The sequence below is a fragment of the Salarias fasciatus genome, chromosome 22, assembly GCF_902148845.1.
Source record: "Salarias fasciatus chromosome 22, fSalaFa1.1, whole genome shotgun sequence".
Taxonomy (NCBI): Eukaryota; Metazoa; Chordata; class Actinopteri; order Blenniiformes; family Blenniidae; genus Salarias; species Salarias fasciatus.
Genome location: NC_043765.1, coordinates 9,330,844 through 9,347,306, shown reverse-complemented (window position 1 = coordinate 9,347,306; position 16,463 = coordinate 9,330,844). Strand labels below are relative to the sequence as shown.

The 16,463-nt window shown below is 41.5% G+C and overlaps 2 protein-coding genes across 2 annotated transcripts; one reads left to right on the top strand and one right to left on the bottom strand.

The window, feature by feature from the left end:
* The first annotated feature begins 857 nt into the window (after positions 1-857).
* LOC115409756 (chitin synthase chs-1-like) lies at positions 858-7,426 on the top strand. Its single transcript, XM_030121031.1, is given in 20 exon segments — positions 858-987; positions 1,134-1,349; positions 2,313-2,472; positions 2,581-2,736; positions 2,738-2,753; positions 3,124-3,167; positions 3,227-3,266; positions 3,299-3,423; positions 3,425-3,456; positions 3,970-4,170; positions 4,303-4,418; positions 5,146-5,203; positions 5,206-5,313; positions 5,427-5,606; positions 5,704-5,988; positions 6,411-6,573; positions 6,721-6,755; positions 6,835-6,899; positions 6,981-7,034; positions 7,184-7,426. Coding segments are annotated over 20 exon segments (2,427 nt in total).
* A 2,818-nt stretch (positions 7,427-10,244) lies between these two features.
* LOC115380897 (C3a anaphylatoxin chemotactic receptor-like) lies at positions 10,245-15,852 on the bottom strand. Its single transcript, XM_030082183.1, is given in 5 exon segments — positions 10,245-12,852; positions 12,854-13,226; positions 13,228-13,244; positions 13,999-14,183; positions 15,621-15,852. Coding segments are annotated over 5 exon segments (1,059 nt in total). The 5' UTR covers positions 15,625-15,852; the 3' UTR covers positions 10,245-12,372.
* Positions 15,853-16,463: the final 611 nt, after the last annotated feature.

Sequence of the window (16,463 nt, the reverse complement as noted above, 5' to 3'; positions counted from 1 at the left end):
ACTGCTGAAATATATCTGTCAGTGTGTGGTCGCTCTGACTGTGTTTGGATTAGCCCTGTGCAGCAAGGTGGGTTTTCAAATGTAACTCAACTGCTGGCGTTGCGTTGGTTCTTCCTGATACAGTCAGATCAATCTTGCCTTGTTCTGTGTTCCAGACATCCTTCCTCCTCTCATCACCTTGTCCAATGAAGGCACTAAGATCCTGCTGGATGAGCAGAGACCCGTCGCTCTGTTGTGTATCGGCTGCTCATCGTCACTCCCAGTGTCCTTCTCCTACTGAAGAGTATCTGGAAGTCATTTTACAAATCCTCAAAACTACCATCCACAAAAACTGTGGCTTTGGTGAGGACTTGGACTGATTCTGCTCTGTTCTCGTGAAATAAGCATATCACGACATTCAGCATTTTATAAATACCCTAAAATAACTTTTGTTTCACTGTCACCAAATGTTCTTTCCTCTGCTTCTTTGACAGATCTTGTTCTTGACTTTCTGGTGGCCGGGGGTACAGCGATCCTCACAATCGCAGCAATGCCACAGTTGGACATTGTGACCAATATCACAATTCTGAACGGTATAGAGGCTGTCTCAGCGCTGCTGCAGGTGGCCGCTCAGTGCTTTGCCAAGGAGAGAAACCGCTCCTGGTGCCGTCCATCATCGCCTTCATCCTCATTTTGATTGGCTATGTTCTGTTTATTGTCCTATACACCATTAAAGCTCCACAAACACCAAAATATTAATTTCGGTGGGTCTGGCTGTCGGAGCGTCCTGTTTGGTGTCATTGAACTGGTGGGAAATTTACTTGAGAGCGATCAGCGAAAATAGCAGATCCATATTCCTTAAAGAATTGTACATAGACATGAGGAGAGGCCAGAACATGCTGAACATCGTCTCCAGCCTGCTCAGGATTGCAGTGATCGCTTGTGTCCTCGGAGCATACGTGCCTCTGGCCCAAATGGACTGGAGCATAGTGACCTCCATCCCAAGCCGTGAGACAAGAATCATAGCCATCATCGTGGTGTGCAGCTGATCTCTTCAGTGCTCTGCTACTGTTTTTCATTAATGGCATGCAAGATGCACTCTCTCCGGTCGTGCTACATCCTGCCTCTGTACCTCGCCTCTCTGGCTGTCGTAGCTCTGCTCGTCATCCCTGTTATAGTTTACTATCAAGACTACAGAATCAACTTCAATGGGCCTGAAAGTGTCAGTTTCACACAGTACTGCAGCACAGCTGTGGACGGCAGGAACAGAAACCTGGACGGCAGTGTGTTCCCGGAGCTGGTTCTGGATGTCACACACACTCTGTGCTTCCTGGACATGTCCAGGGCAACTGACATCGGCTTACTCACAGGTAATTAACTCAAACTACATTGTCACACAACGAGATTTGACATGGGAACGCTCTACCATTATGTAAGAGAATGAATGTTTGATGCTCTGTGATAATTACCACATTGGAATCAGTCACCATGAATGATCTATGAATCAACATGTAGATAGGATTTTCGCTGACTGTAGTTTGTCTGTCCTCAGGGTCAGCTGTGTCTTGGTGGCTGGGTTTGGTGCTGACCACTGTTCACCTGTGGCGCCTGAGTCTGTATCGCATCCAGAGGACCCATAACTTGTTTATCAGAAGGTTTTATGAGGGAGGATTTATTGAGCAATCGCTGCTATTAAGCACTAGATTCGACATTCAGACATCTAACAGAGCAAAGCGGTAAGTCATTTGTGTTTGATGCTGAGATCAATATTAACTCAAGCCACACTTCTAAACCAGTCTGCAATCATAACTATTGGCTAAGAAAATTTTAGCAAGCAGTTTTGTATGTATCGACTTTTTTGTCATGAACTGTTTTCAACATTTTCAGATTTAGACAACTGGACCCTGTGACGATCTTCCTTTGTGCAACGATGTGGCATGAAACTTATGAAGAGATGTCAAAGATAATTATTTCAATATTTAGGTGAGTTTAAAATCTTTTTAAGATACATTTTCTCAGTTCATTGAGCTAGGTGTTTGGTTTTTTCCTTCCATTTCTTTTCAATAAGATACTAAATATCCTCAGAAGAATGGCGACCGGCTACCTTGAGCTATGTATCACTTTGGTTTTATCACTGTACATCTATTGAAGACAAAGTACCTATTCCCTTTTGTCCTAAAGGAGATTTAAAGTTTTGTTTCTCATCTTTTTTGAAACCTTTACTTCATACTTTATAAATAGTCTTCACTATTTTGTCCTCTAACATAATCTGAATGGAGGATTTCATATTAACATCTTTGATAAGCTTAGTGTTTCTTGTGTAACTCCCGCAGACTGGACAGGTTCAGGCCAACGCGGAAACGGAAACAGTGATGTGAATTTTGAAGCCCATGTCTACTTTGACGATGCTTTCAATGATGTTCGCGGGAGTCGCGGGCGGCACGTCAATGAATATGCAGAGATGCTCGTAGGAATCATCCAAGAGGTGTACAGGTAAAACCTGTGATTCTGTGAAAGAAAAAAAGACAAGCAAGGTTCTTATTGGTCCATATTATCGCTTTATGTCGAGATGAAAAAGCATCTCTTTTATCTTGTTGGCAGCATCTTTATGAACATGGACAAAACCTTCTTCCAAAAGCAGCAGCAGGTTCCTGATCAGCAGGTTGTGCGGACGCCGTACGGAGGGCGTTTGGTGGTCACCATGCCACATGGGAACAGCCTGACTGTACACTTCAAGGACAAACAACTCATCCGCCACAAAAAGATGGTCACAGGTAAGGAAATAATACAATACCATTTTACCATTATCTCTCAAAGATAATACATTGTTGCTTGATTCATGTTCATATTCCCATATTTCATTCTGCACCCTTACATTATGTTGAATTCAAAGAAATCAAGCTCTATAAGTTGTTTTTGATCAAAATAACTCAAGCTATCAAGTCAAATGAAACATAGATACTTCATATTTAGATGCATGGAATCTTCACACATAAAGAAGCCAGCAGAAGGACATTTCTGTCAATACAACAAACCAAAAATCAACAAATGCAATCAGAACATCTGCAAAGATCTGTCTGAGTGTTCGTTTGGGCTTCCTGAAGTTGAATTTCTGTCAGCAGGTGATTGCTTTTTGCTCTGCAGGTCATGTACTTGTACTACCTCCTCGGCTACAAAGTTGCAGCCAAGTATTACCAAGAGTGGTGGAAAGGTGGAGACGGCTCTGAGCTGAGGAAAGACTTTGAAGTATGAAAGAACCTAAGATGACAACAAACAAACAAAATTGGGTTTTTTTTTTCTTAAATGTGATTAACTACAGAACCCTTGTCTGCTTCTGCAGAAAGAGAAACACAACACCTACCTCCTGGCTTTAGACGGCACAGACTTCCAGCCAGCTGCTGTCATGTTACTTGTTGACCGGCTGAAACTGTATTCAAAAGTTGGCCGCCTGTGGGAGGATTCATCCCACCGGATCAGGTCAGCCTCATTCAGCTATTTCTACTGGAAGGAGGACAAAAGGCAACAATTAGCTATATTTTTTTATTTTACCATATATTTGATGCTTGCAACACTTTTTAATTGGACTGAACGGCCATAGGTGATCCTGGTCCTCATTGTAATAATTAGTGTATAGGCACAAAGCTGTTTTCCAATAGTTTATTTCGTTTAATTTAAATTGCTGTTATCATCCAGGAGATATGGTTCTGAGAAGTCCAGATGGCAAATCCTGTCAGCAGTGACAATCTGGAATAGAAAGGGTTCATTAGATTTCTCATTGGTTTTTATATTTGAAATGCTTTACCAAGTTATGATCGTTAATATGGAATATTTAATGGTCCTCAAGTCAGTAGAGTTTCCCCTGGTGGAGGTGATGGTAGCAGTGCTGGGTTTCCAGGTGACAGTGGAACGATATATCAGACTCTAGCCATCTGTATATTTGGCGATCTTTATTGTTGAAGTTGCATTGAGCCTCACTTTGTTTCTTCCTAGGCCCCTTGGTTTGGTACCAGAAGTTTGAGTATGCGGTGGGTCACTGGCTGCACAAAACAGCGGAGCATGTGATCGGCTGCGTGCTCTGCAGCCCGGGATGCTTCAGCCTGTTCAGAGCATCGGCACTGATGGATGACAACGTGATGAAGAAATACACCATCAAAGCCTCAAAGGCTCAGCATTACATCCAGTACGATCAAGGTATCACAAAAAAAAAGAAAATTCTACAACTTAATTATTAATTCAACACATGGATGAAATGATGCCTGTGGAGTCAACGTCACTGATGCATTTCATGTTCACCTCAAACACATGACGTGTTTGTTTCTGCAGGAGAAGACCGGTGGCTGTGCACTCTGCTGCTGAAGCAGGGCTGGAGGGTCGAGTATAACGCCGCCTCTGATGCTTACACCAACGCACCTGAAGAATTTAAGGAGTTTTATAACCAGGTAATCGGAAGCCATTTTTATTCAGATCTTCGTCTTGTTGTTGTGCCCAGTCCAACAATATGTTCCTTTGTTCACGGTCACTAATGTTGCCAGCATCACTAGAATTACATATAATTATTTGTATAACACCTTGTGTTAAAACTAGTGTTTAACTTGTTGCTTGTCAGGTTTGGTCCTTTTCAAGGTTACATCCTTTTTTTTTTTAACAAAGACGTCATAATGTTATGTTCATTATATACTTTCTATAATAGTCTCATTTGTTGTCAATAAGTATTTGGAAATCATCCATTTCAGTTTTAATGAAGGCAAAAATTTGATTGTATTCTTTGAATTGGGCGGTAAGTTATCACTTCAACAACCTTCTCTTTAATTTCTTACTCGATTGTATTTGTATACGTCATACACAATAACATTGGTTCTTCCATAAATGTGGCTGGAAAATTCAAGAAAATCCAAAAAAAACTCAAATATAAAAAGCATGTAGCTAATGCTTAAACTTTTAAGATTCCATTATTCATCATCTATACATTGTCGTGTGTGTACATTCTGCATCTAACAGAATGGCAGAGAAATTGCTGTGTTTAGTGGAAACTTTTTTTGTGGGCAAATAGTATCGGCTTCAGCCCTCCTCTCTCTTTTATTCTATTATCTACACCTAATTAGATATGAGAGAAGAATGAACCCCTCAAACATTGTATTTGAACTAAATTCGTGGTTGCTCCCTCAGCGGCGTCGATGGGGTCCATCAACTATGGCCAACATTGCAGACTTGCTGGGCTCCAGCACTTGATCACCAAAAGGAACGAGTCCATGTCCAAACCCTACATGATCTACCAGCTCCTCACCCTGGCTGCGTCCGTACTGTCTCCCTCCACTGTCATCCTCATGATCACAGGTCAGGCCTATTTTCATGTTCAAAATGTTTAATTCATTCATTCATTTAATTCATTTCAGTCAAACCATGAACTGAGACTTTGGAAAAAAAATGGTTTCCTTCTCTTCTTCCAGGATGTTTGACTGTGCTGCTCGACATCCATCCCAACGGAGCTCTGATCCTGGCTGTGATACCGCCGGCCATCTTCCTTGGTGTCAGCTTTAAAATCAAGTCAGACACTCAGATCCGTATTGCAGCTGTTATGAGCTGCTTGTACGCCTTCCTCATGTTGATAGCGGCACTTGTGATCATAGGTATTTCCTAAATAACATTGAGCATCAACATGGTTAGTTAGAATTAGAACATATCTGGTTTCTGAGTCTCCCTTTTCTGTTCTTTCACCTTCACTAGGCCTCATGGTACAGGACCAGACCATCTTGACTCCCAGCAGCATCTTCATCATCACTCTTGCCTGTTTTTACTTTGTCACTGCGCTCCTGCATCCTCAAGAGGTTTACGTGGTGATCTATGGCTTGCTTTACATCATCTGCATCCCCAGCGCCTATCTACTGCTGGCTATTTACTCCATGGTCAACATGAACAATGTTTCCTGGGGCACCAGGGAGACAGCGCCGGCTGCTGGAGCTGCTGGAGCTGCTGGAGCAGCTGCGCCTCCACAGAGTAGTTTTCAAAAAGGTAAACAGATTTTGAACTGGCGTAATATCAAATGCATTATTTCATAGGACTTCTTGTTTCTGGAAAACAATAATAACTCATGTCATTGGTAGTGATGAGAGAGGTGTTGAATCACATGTTTTACAAATATTTCTGCAGTTAAGTAGATGCAGGAACTCTGAGACTTCACATAGCACTCTGTGCTTTTTTCACATAAATCACGTCACAATTTCATGTTTAAGCAAACTTATTTGAGAATCGATTGTAGTAAAAAAATTAAAACAGGTGGATGATAATTGGTTGTTTTTGAAATATTGTAAGTTTGTTAACTTCTTTTTCACCATTTCATTTTTTAATCTTCAACTAATGTAATTGTTGGGCTTCATTTGGTGGATTTCACATTTCAATTGGTCAATTTTTTTTTTTTCTGTTTGTTTTTGCAGCCAGAAGCGCAGTTGCACAGTTCTGTTCATCGACCAAGTGCTGCAGAAAACTGTGTCGGAGAGGAAGTACATCTGAGTCCATAATGAGCGAGGAGGACCACCCTGAAACTGCAGGACAGAACTCAGTGGTTGATGAAGTGAAGATGCCTGAGCCAGTGCAGAGGTGAGATCTGATGCTAAAATGTACATATAGCGATAAAAGATATATTTACAGAGTAACAAAGAATGAAGGAGTGAGAAAAACATCAAACAAGTGCCGGAACATATCAGTTATTTTGGAAGTCTTATCTTGTGTCTTGGTTTCTTTCAGGCCAGAGGAGCCTGTTTACGATTGTCCCAACCAGTGTACGTACCAATCAAACAGATATCAACACAAAACCTCTGCAGCTGTTATATGTCCTAAATCTATTCTGTTTTTCTGCAGGTTGGGTGACTCAGCTTCAGAGTGTGTCGCAAAACATGCGCCTGCAAGAGGACACCCTCAATCCGGTGTGTATTCCTATGTTCTTATGTGAGCTGCAGAAGTGTGTTTATGCTGATGTTCTAATTCCTGCGCTGCTCATTGTGCAGGATGAGAGGCAGTTCTTCATAGAGCTGATCGCGCAGTACCTGGAGCCGCTGTCTGTCGATAAAAAGAACAGCAAATAATGACTGAGAAGCTAAAGAGCCTGAGAAACAAGGTACCATTTTTTTTTTCAAAAGCGATGCTCTCAGTTAGTGACAGAATGTAAAATGTGAATAAATCTATTTTTTCCTGTCTTTCTCGTTTTCAGATCAGCTTTGTCTACTTTATATGCAACGCCTTCTGGCTCTTAACGACCTTCGTCCTGCAGCTGCTGGACTTCATCTTCATCCAGGTGCCAAAGCTGGACAGCAACCTGCAGTTCACCGGAGAGTACATATACATCGAACCAGTGGGCTTCATGTTCATTTTTGCTTTTGCCTTGCTGGTTCTCATTCAGTTCATCACCATGCTGTACCCAGGTGAAAAAATGTTTCTGCATCGCAGTGCGTAAACATCATGTTCCAACATTTCATTCCAACTGTATGGTCATCATTTCTCCTCTGCAGAATATTAACAATGATCCACTATTTTGCCTACATGGACACGGAGTCTATTTCTGGAAAACAGAAACAGCATGACGCAGGTAAACAAATCAGCTACTGTGGTTTATTCAGATTCAGGTATCAGAACCTGAAGCTGATCCCAGCCGAGTGTGAAGCAAGCACTGTGGAACAACTCATCACGGCACGAACACAGCAAGACAGAACACTGTTCCTTCAGTGTGATTTTCAGTCACAGAAAGTCACAAATGCAATTTAAAGAGATCAAGTAACTCTTTATAAATCACTGACTAAATTAAAAATGTATTTAAAATCAATGCAAACATACATAGTTCAGTATTTTGCCATTTTTTCATCAGATTAAATCAAAATGACAAAAATCACCCCTAAATCGACCATATTCTTAGTCGACCATGGAATACAGAAACATCTAGTTTGTATTGGTGTTTTAAATTTGGCAGTCAAACACTCTAATGAAAAAACAGATTCCTACTTTTAAAAAAGGGAAAGTAAAACATTGCAGTTGTATGAATGATAGTAAACACAGATTTTAGAAACTGTTACATGTGTCAACTGCCTGTTCTCAGATACATGACATAACAGTCTCCACCATTCATTACAAATATTCTTTGTGTGACACTTGATCTATGTGCATGAGAACGTCATTGTTTCATTGTTGTATTGATTCTAAGGTATGATTAAGGAGCCTCTCAGGCAGGTCCAGCTCATCCCTTAAGTCCAAAATGTACGAGGTGTCCATGTCGTTTTAGCGACCTAGTTGTTTCAAGATTTATTACATTTAACCGCACCTTCTGTTACTGTTACTGATCAAAAGAAACAAAAACAAAGCCAAACAAACACAACAATGCTGAGTCTGGGTGTGTTAGCATGACTCACACCAACAATGCTGATTATCGCAATTTCATGGCAGGCTGAAGATGGCGACGACTCGTCAATCAATCACGAGCTCCAAGGAAGTGAAGAACTGGGATCGCTGGTTTAAACTCAGAAGTCTGCCAAGCCTGTTTGTAGGAGACAACAACGTGCTGTGAACGACACTCATGATTTGTGGGCCAGTAGATCATGAGAGTGTGTGCTGTATTGTTCATGAAATATGTGTAAGTAATCACAGTAGCAACGTTACTATTTATAGATTCTGTTCAGATGTATTTTGAGGTGAAAAATGTTTTTTTATGCATCCATTAATGCGAAGAACACACACACACACACACACACACACACACACACACACACACATAATGTATTTTAAAGGGTTTTAATCGTTTTAATCGCCCAGGGTTGACTGCGACATGGTTACTGAATATTTAACACTTTTTTTTTCTGCAATCACGTTACTCTGTATTATGTGTATAATTTATTTGAAACAGCATTGTGAATAAATGTGAGGGAGAATTTATTCTTTTTAATGCTCTGTGTATTATGTGCACATTCAATAACCCCTTGGTTGTAAAACACTTTATTAAAAATGGACATTAACTGGTCGCCTAGTTGCAATTTTTTCCATGGAGACAACCTTTGTGTTGTGTGACATTATGCTCAACTGTGTGGGTCCAAAGCAACCGATGGTACCTCATTTAACTTCATGTGAGCTCCATAACATGGACGTTTCTCAAACTGCAGCACTTCAATGATATTTTTGAACAACATGCATGTTCCTCTGGGCCATCAATGACTTCTTTTGCCTGTGAATTTGAATTTGAGGGTGATTTTTAGAGTCAGTAGTCATCCTCAAATGTATATTGATAAAACTGTGTTTGTTTCAGAACAACAATACAAAAACAACCCTCATATATGCTGTGGACAGTCTTGGTCAAAGTCAGAAACACTGAGAAAATTTTACACTGCGTGACCACACTCGATGGTTATACTTTGACCAAAAAATATTCTGCAACATAACTTCCACAAGGTTGCTGTACATGTTGGGACATTGTTTAAACCAAAGAATGAAGAAGTTATTGAGGTTTTGGAGGAATTACAGCAGCAGTGTGAGGTTTTCCATTGTGTACATCAGTTGGGGAGTGAAGCCTGTCACATGCTGGTTTGGTGGTTTGGTGGTTTGGTGCATGCCAGTGGTCACATGACAGCGTTTGCACATCCTCAAAAGGACCAAACTACATACCAAGCACACCTCAACCCTGCACCAGTGATTATTCTGAAATATTTTATTTTCACATTATAGCTTTCTGAATATATCTCCACATTTTACAATGTTTGCTTAGCACATGTTTAGATGTTCAGAGATTTAAATTGAATTCAGCCAAGTGGTTAATCTCTTAAAGCTAGGGTCACGATCTTGGAAAACTAGCATGTAGCACGAATGTAACATCTCCCCAAGGCTCCGCCCAGCTCCCACCCCATTGGAGGAGCTCCCGTTGGGAGCGAACACACTGGACGCGGAAGTGTTGCGCGCGCGCGGAACGCCACACGCACGGAAGCGCCATGTGCATGGAATTTGTGATCGCCTCCAATGTTATTAACCATTCTGACTGCCCGCACACAACACGCATAGGAGCGCAGCGCGCCCGCTCCGCTTCGTTCTATTTTTCACGCGAGCCGCGAGTGCCGAGAGTGCCTTGGCAACGCGCGCGCGCACTGAACCAGGGCTAGTGCACGCCATTGAAATGTACGCGCAGGGGGCTGGTAGAACGGCGAAGGGATTTGATTGGTTCCTGAAGAGCGGTCCGCACCTTACGATTGGTCGAGTTTTTACTGTCCTTTGGCCGCTACAGTGGTCAGATTTTTTCCGCACCTTTTTCCGTCCACATAATGTATTGACTTCTCCCAGGGGGCAGTAGCATTTCACTCAGTATGACAAAAAGTGCTTTTGGACAACATCGTCTACCCTAGCTTTAACACCAAACACCGTGTGTCTTTAAAATGAAGTGTCTGGATGTACTGAGCCCAGTGAAAGGAACCTGAAAAGTAAGCACATCGCAGCAGTTCTGAAACCTCCATAACACCAAGATCATGATACACAGACTGGCTGTGCTCATCCTAATGATGTGTATTCATTCTGCAGAGCAAGCACTGCACAGCTGTGTTTTACCTGGTTGCTAAGGCTTCATTTTAATGTTGCCATTCGCACCGTGTCATAAAAGTCTCTGGCCAAATGCGACGCTCCTGCACAAGACAGTGATACAAAAAAAAACGTAACTTATCTGAAAGCCATTGGATTGAGATGGTTTCGGTTCAGCCCAGCGCGTGTGACCGCTGCACACACAGGACAGGCGTTATTACTGACCTTCCTTTAAACATTCTCACTTCCCTCTGCCTTATTCTTTCAGACTTACCACAGTTCTGCTATTTGTTTGTGAAATAAGCAACTCAAAAACGTTACAGGAAAATGGTAAAGTCATTTCTGTTTGTCACCATGTTAAAAACGATATTGATATAATCTGTCAGTGAGACAAATAAATGTCATATTCAGATTTTTTTTTTTACTTTGTTGTCTTTCCACTGTGTGATATTAGTCATTTTTTAGTGAAGAAAGTAATGTCACAGATCAACATTCATGCGTGTGATCGGACTAGTTCCATTTGATCTGATGATGAGCAGTGAGAGTCAGTGTAATATCGTCTTGACACGAGTACTTGAGGTTCACACTCTTGTATTTCATTAATTCATCCGTCTCGTTGCAACAATCTCAATTTCTCTTTTTACGTGAAATCTGGAGTGCGCACAGAGGTGTTGTGGTGAACACACTCGCCTTAAATGAAAACGTCTTCAATTAGAACCCAGATTAAGCATGGGGGCTTTTTGTCTCTGTAGTTTGGAGTTCCTTCTTCTTTCTCTCGTGCGAGCTTGCGTGCATTTATTTTCTCTGGCTACTCTGGTTTCGTAACGTGGTTTTGGCCTAAGATTACTGGTCCAGGAAGAAAACCGCTTTCATCCTAAGTCATGAATTAATTGGGCGAATCATCTTTGAGTGCAACAGAAATTTGTCATCAAGCCTCCTCTGTGACCTGCGTGGCATGTTGGAGGCAGAAAGGGTATAATCTATTGACAAAAAAGGGTGTGTTATATACACAGATTACACAAGAGTGTACATAGCAATTATGGTTTTAAAGAACACAGTGAATGAAGGTAATCTCTGCAGGTACTCCAAAAATGTCCATGCTGCATTGTTGAAAAGAAAAAAATAATAATTTGCATGCCCTGTGTGAGTTTATGGCCCCACCTATCATTCTCTGAGGATTGTCGAAGGTATAAGTGAGTATTACTACATTGAGCATTTGTTGATTGTGGATTAAACTCTGAGGGAGTGGAAAAACTATCAGCATATGTAATAAAACAATACAAAAAAATCATCAGTGTAACTTGAAAGAACTTAAACTTTTTCTACATCTATCAATGTTTATCTCCAGTAATTGAACAAGCTGCAAGTCAATCTAGTGGGTTTTTTCATTGCTGTCTCAGCAAAAAAAGAGAGACTTGTTAATATGAATGAGACTGACTCAGCTCACTGAAAACAAAATGGATTCAGCAGTTTCATGCTCCATAATAGTATATAGCATGGCATACTGCATGTAATGTTCATTGGTACAATAAATATATACAGGGGAGAGTACCCTAAAAGCAAAGAGAAGAGCCCTTTTTTTACAATTTACAGTGAATATTCTGCAATGAAACAATATCGCATAACACTCATTAAAAATCAGCTTCTTTACTGTCAGAGAGATGTTCGGATCTCAGCAGGCAAAATGTTTGGTAAAGCTTAGAAAATGTCTGTTTATAATATTCTTCCAAAGGGAAGTCCAGATCAGTCCTCAAGATGAAGGGTCGAGGATGCCATGTTGTTTGTTCGAGTGGGTTCCAAACAACTTCTTCTACAACTTCTGTCTCCATCACTTAGCAGAACCTTAAACTTTAGCTACATTCACTCTGTATTACTGCGAGCTTCCACCACAGCGGTACTGTTCCTGGACCCGCTGCTGTCCTCTAGGGTGCGGTCATTGGACTGATTTGTTGGCCCGTCGATGTCCTCGGCCAGAGCTCTCCTGTACACGCCGGTGAGGCTCTGCCGGACCCGCCCCCTCACATTCAGCCCCATGCAGAAGTACAGCAGAGGGTTGACGCAGCTGTTGAAGTACGCGACGCCCTTCGCCACAGGGTGCCAGATTTTCACCACCACGTTCTTACTGTCCACCATCTTCACCAGCAGGAGGCAGTGGTAGGGCGCCCAGCACAGGAAGAACGCTATGACGAGGGACGCCAATATGCGCAGGGGGCGAGACTTCCTTGAGAGGCGCGTGCGTCGAATGCCGATGCCGGCCAGGATGTAACAGATGATGACCATGAAGGGCAGCATGAAGCCGCAGAGGAAGCGGACGGTGTAGAGAGCAATTTTGGTGCCATTGATTCCTCTCTGCCGTCTCCTTCTTATCCACAGAGCACTTACTCAGGTTGTTCTTTCCCATATAGACTTGCCGGGAGAGAAAATAAGGTATGCTTAAGAGGACCGCAGCAGCCCAGACGCAGAAGGCCACCACCCTCGCCGCCCACAGGGTGCGTCGACGCTTTGTGAAGACCGGCTGCCAGACGCAGAGCACTCGGTCCAGACTGATGACGGCCAGCAGGAAGACCGAGCAGAACATGTTGGCGTACTTGAAGAAGCCGTTGAACTTGCAGAGGAAGACGCCATAGGGACAATGGTCGAAGAAGAGCTTCTTGGTGAGGGAGAAGACTCGCGTGAAGCAGAAGATCAGGTCAGCTATGGCCAGATTCACCAGCCACATTGGTGACCTTCGGCTGAGGATGACAAATGAAATGGACGATAGGGAAAAGGGTGAAAATTAAGAAAAAAAAAACTTGAACATCCATATTGTTAAATCACTGACAATATGTAAATGAGTGAGACAGTGACTTTTTCTGCCTGTGAGAGGCAGAGACATTACATTTCTCCCAGCTCCCCTCAAATAGTCTATTCAATTCCATTCAATTTCATTTTCTTTCTATAGTAATAAAACCAACACAGTCATCTGTACTTTCAAACAATTCCCAATGAGGAAAACTCCTTTTTGACAGGAAGAACCTGCAGAACCGGAGGTGGAGATTTTCTGCTGTTGCAGTTGGGGTTAAGGGACAGAAGAAGAGAACAGGACGGGACAGAGACGGAGTAACAAGCAAACATGAAGCTAATGCGCACATAGCTGTGCTATTATAGTGTAGCTGTGACTAATTAACTAAGTTGGCAGCACAGTATGAATCAGTCTGGTGATTGATTCACACGGATATGTTCAGAAGTTCCGTTAAATTCAGGTTAAGTGGAGGACAATGCTCCTGTTGCATATTATTAAAGCTAACGCGATGCTAGTGCTGCTAAACGCTAATGTTAATGCAACAGCCTTCACGTCGCTGTCCAGACAACTGAATCAGTCTGAGACGAGGAACTTCTGCATCACTAAACAGGAGCTTGGAGAAATGATAACCATTTCTTTATAATATGCGTAAAACATTCAGAGGCACAAAATAGAAAACTAGAAACGCAGTCTTGATTCTTCACCTTAAGCCTGAATCCAGCCACCCAGATCACTATGGAGTTTCCAGTAATGCCGACCACGACGGTCAGCGTGTAGAGGACGATGCTGACGTTGTCCATGATGGCGTCGATGTCCACCGTTGTTGCCTGGTCATCTTTCGAGGAGTGGAATATTTGTGTAGGCAGGGAGGTGTTGGGAAACATTGTGACTAGAAAAAAAAAAAGGAAATACAAGCAGACTTTAATGTAGTTCATTGTATCCCCCCTGAACAATTAAAAAAAAAAAAGATTATCATTTAAGGTTTGTTGTTGTTTATGAACCATGCAGGAAATATTTCTAATATTAAAGACTTGATGAGAGAACTTCATCAGTTGATTTATCAGTTGGTTGAGTAATTGATTAATTGATTTATTGGGAGTAAGTATTTATTAACTGATCAAACTCACATCTTCTATCTCAGTTGTAGAAATATTTCACCTTGTCAATTTTTAATTTCACACCAAAAGAAGGAACCACAGAACTGCATTTTCACACATCACTCCCCTAAAGCCTCCCAGTTTATTGTCGTTTGTGTTGAGCAATATCGATAGGACACCAAACCTGCATGAAGCGTATTAAAGCTGTGAACATGCGAACGCTGCCCGCTTCGGTTTCCTCTCTAGCAATTTGCATGGAGTTACAACAGTTTGTGTGTTAAAATACAACCTCCCAACACCTCTTATCAGATGGCACCATGCGTTCGCTGCCAGCCGAATACAAGTTTCCTTCCTGTTTTGTTTAGCTCATACAAAGACAAGCAACGGTTGAATGTTTGCTTTTTGGTAACAAAAACTGTCACTATCTGGTAAGAAGTGAGGCTCATGAGTCCCTTGGTGCAGCCCTGATTCTGCTTCCTTTTTCTGTTATTTGATCCTGAAATAATTCCGTATGTAGCTGAAAAATAATTACAATGGAAAAGAACTTTACTTTGTGCCTCAGCCTTAGCATGATGCTGGGAAAAAAAGGATTTAGGACGTGTCTGCGACGGTGTGTAATGCGATGAGTCACAATGCACTCTGTTGAATCAGTGTCTGAGACTATTCCATTGGTGTGTGTTTTTTTTTTTTGTAAGGTTGTACATGTTCTACAAATTAAAAAAATGCACATATCACTGTTGTTGTTTTTTTTATCACTGCATATCTTGCAGGAATGTGATATGATAAGCGATATTCAGAACAAAGTGTTGGACCAAAAATAATGCCAAAGCCCAACTTGAGCAAACCATTCAGTCCTTCTGGTCCATGCAAAAAAAAAAAACAAACAAAAAAAAGTCTGACACTTACTGATAGCTGTTGTTTTACTATGAAAATACAATACATACACAGTGAAGAGTGGACTACACAGTGATCGACTGGGCAGTATGAGAAAATCAGTTAGTTTCACTGAAATACTATGTGAGAAGTATTTGTCTGACTCTTCATAAAGTATTACTGGACAACCGTTACATTATGATTATAATGAAAATTAAGATTATGATGAAGAATATTGTTGCTGTTACTCTTGGTTTAACAGCAAAAAGCACAAACTATGCACACAAAAATGGACACAGGAGAAATAAAATAAAGGCTGCACTGCGAGAGATGTGCATCCATTCAGGTCAGCTTACCCATCTGATCTGGAGGAGTGGCGGGCTGCCAGTGCGATACTGCAGGGTCAAGAGCCTTGCTCAAAGACCCACAGTGGTGGCCTGTCTGCTGTGGGAGTTGAACCTGCAAACCGCAGATCTCACCTCTGCTTCTCTGACCTCTGGGTGACCACTGCCCTCTGATACTGAGTATTAAAAAACAACTGTGGAAACTACGGCTTGAAAACTGGAGAACCTCCAGCTGCACACAGGCAGAGAACGCAAACTGCTCACACTAATTATTCAAAGCTGGACTCAAAGCAGGAATATTCTCAGTGGCAAAAGAGAGCGATGAGACCTACACCACCCTGCAGGGGAAAAACGTCCTATGACGAAAAGAAAAAAAAAAAAAAAGAGGAACAACCTGCCCACTGCTTGAACTTGACCTGGAGCTTAAGGAATTACTAAAACTGGACTGAATGTGGTTGGAAAGTAAACAGAGTGGTTTTAAGAAGTTAAATGAAACATTTCAGACTTTCAGTTCACTATTTCAGTTGTTTGAGTCATGAAATGTTTCCTACTCACAGCTTTTCAGCTGCACTCATCACACCACACAAGGTTGTGAAATTTTAAAAAAAAAAAAAAATCCTTTAACAATATCATGAGGCACATTTGAATAAATAAATAAATAAAATAAACACACATAAAAATATAAAAGATGGTTATATTTCAATTGTGTAAACTTTGCTTGTTTAATCACAATACATTTGAGCATTCTATAAGCTATATTAAATGATTGCCCTCTCTTGCATTGTTGATCAAAGCCGTGAATAAATAGTGGGTCACGTTGTCTTGTGAGTCAAATCCACCTCAGTGTGTCACTTC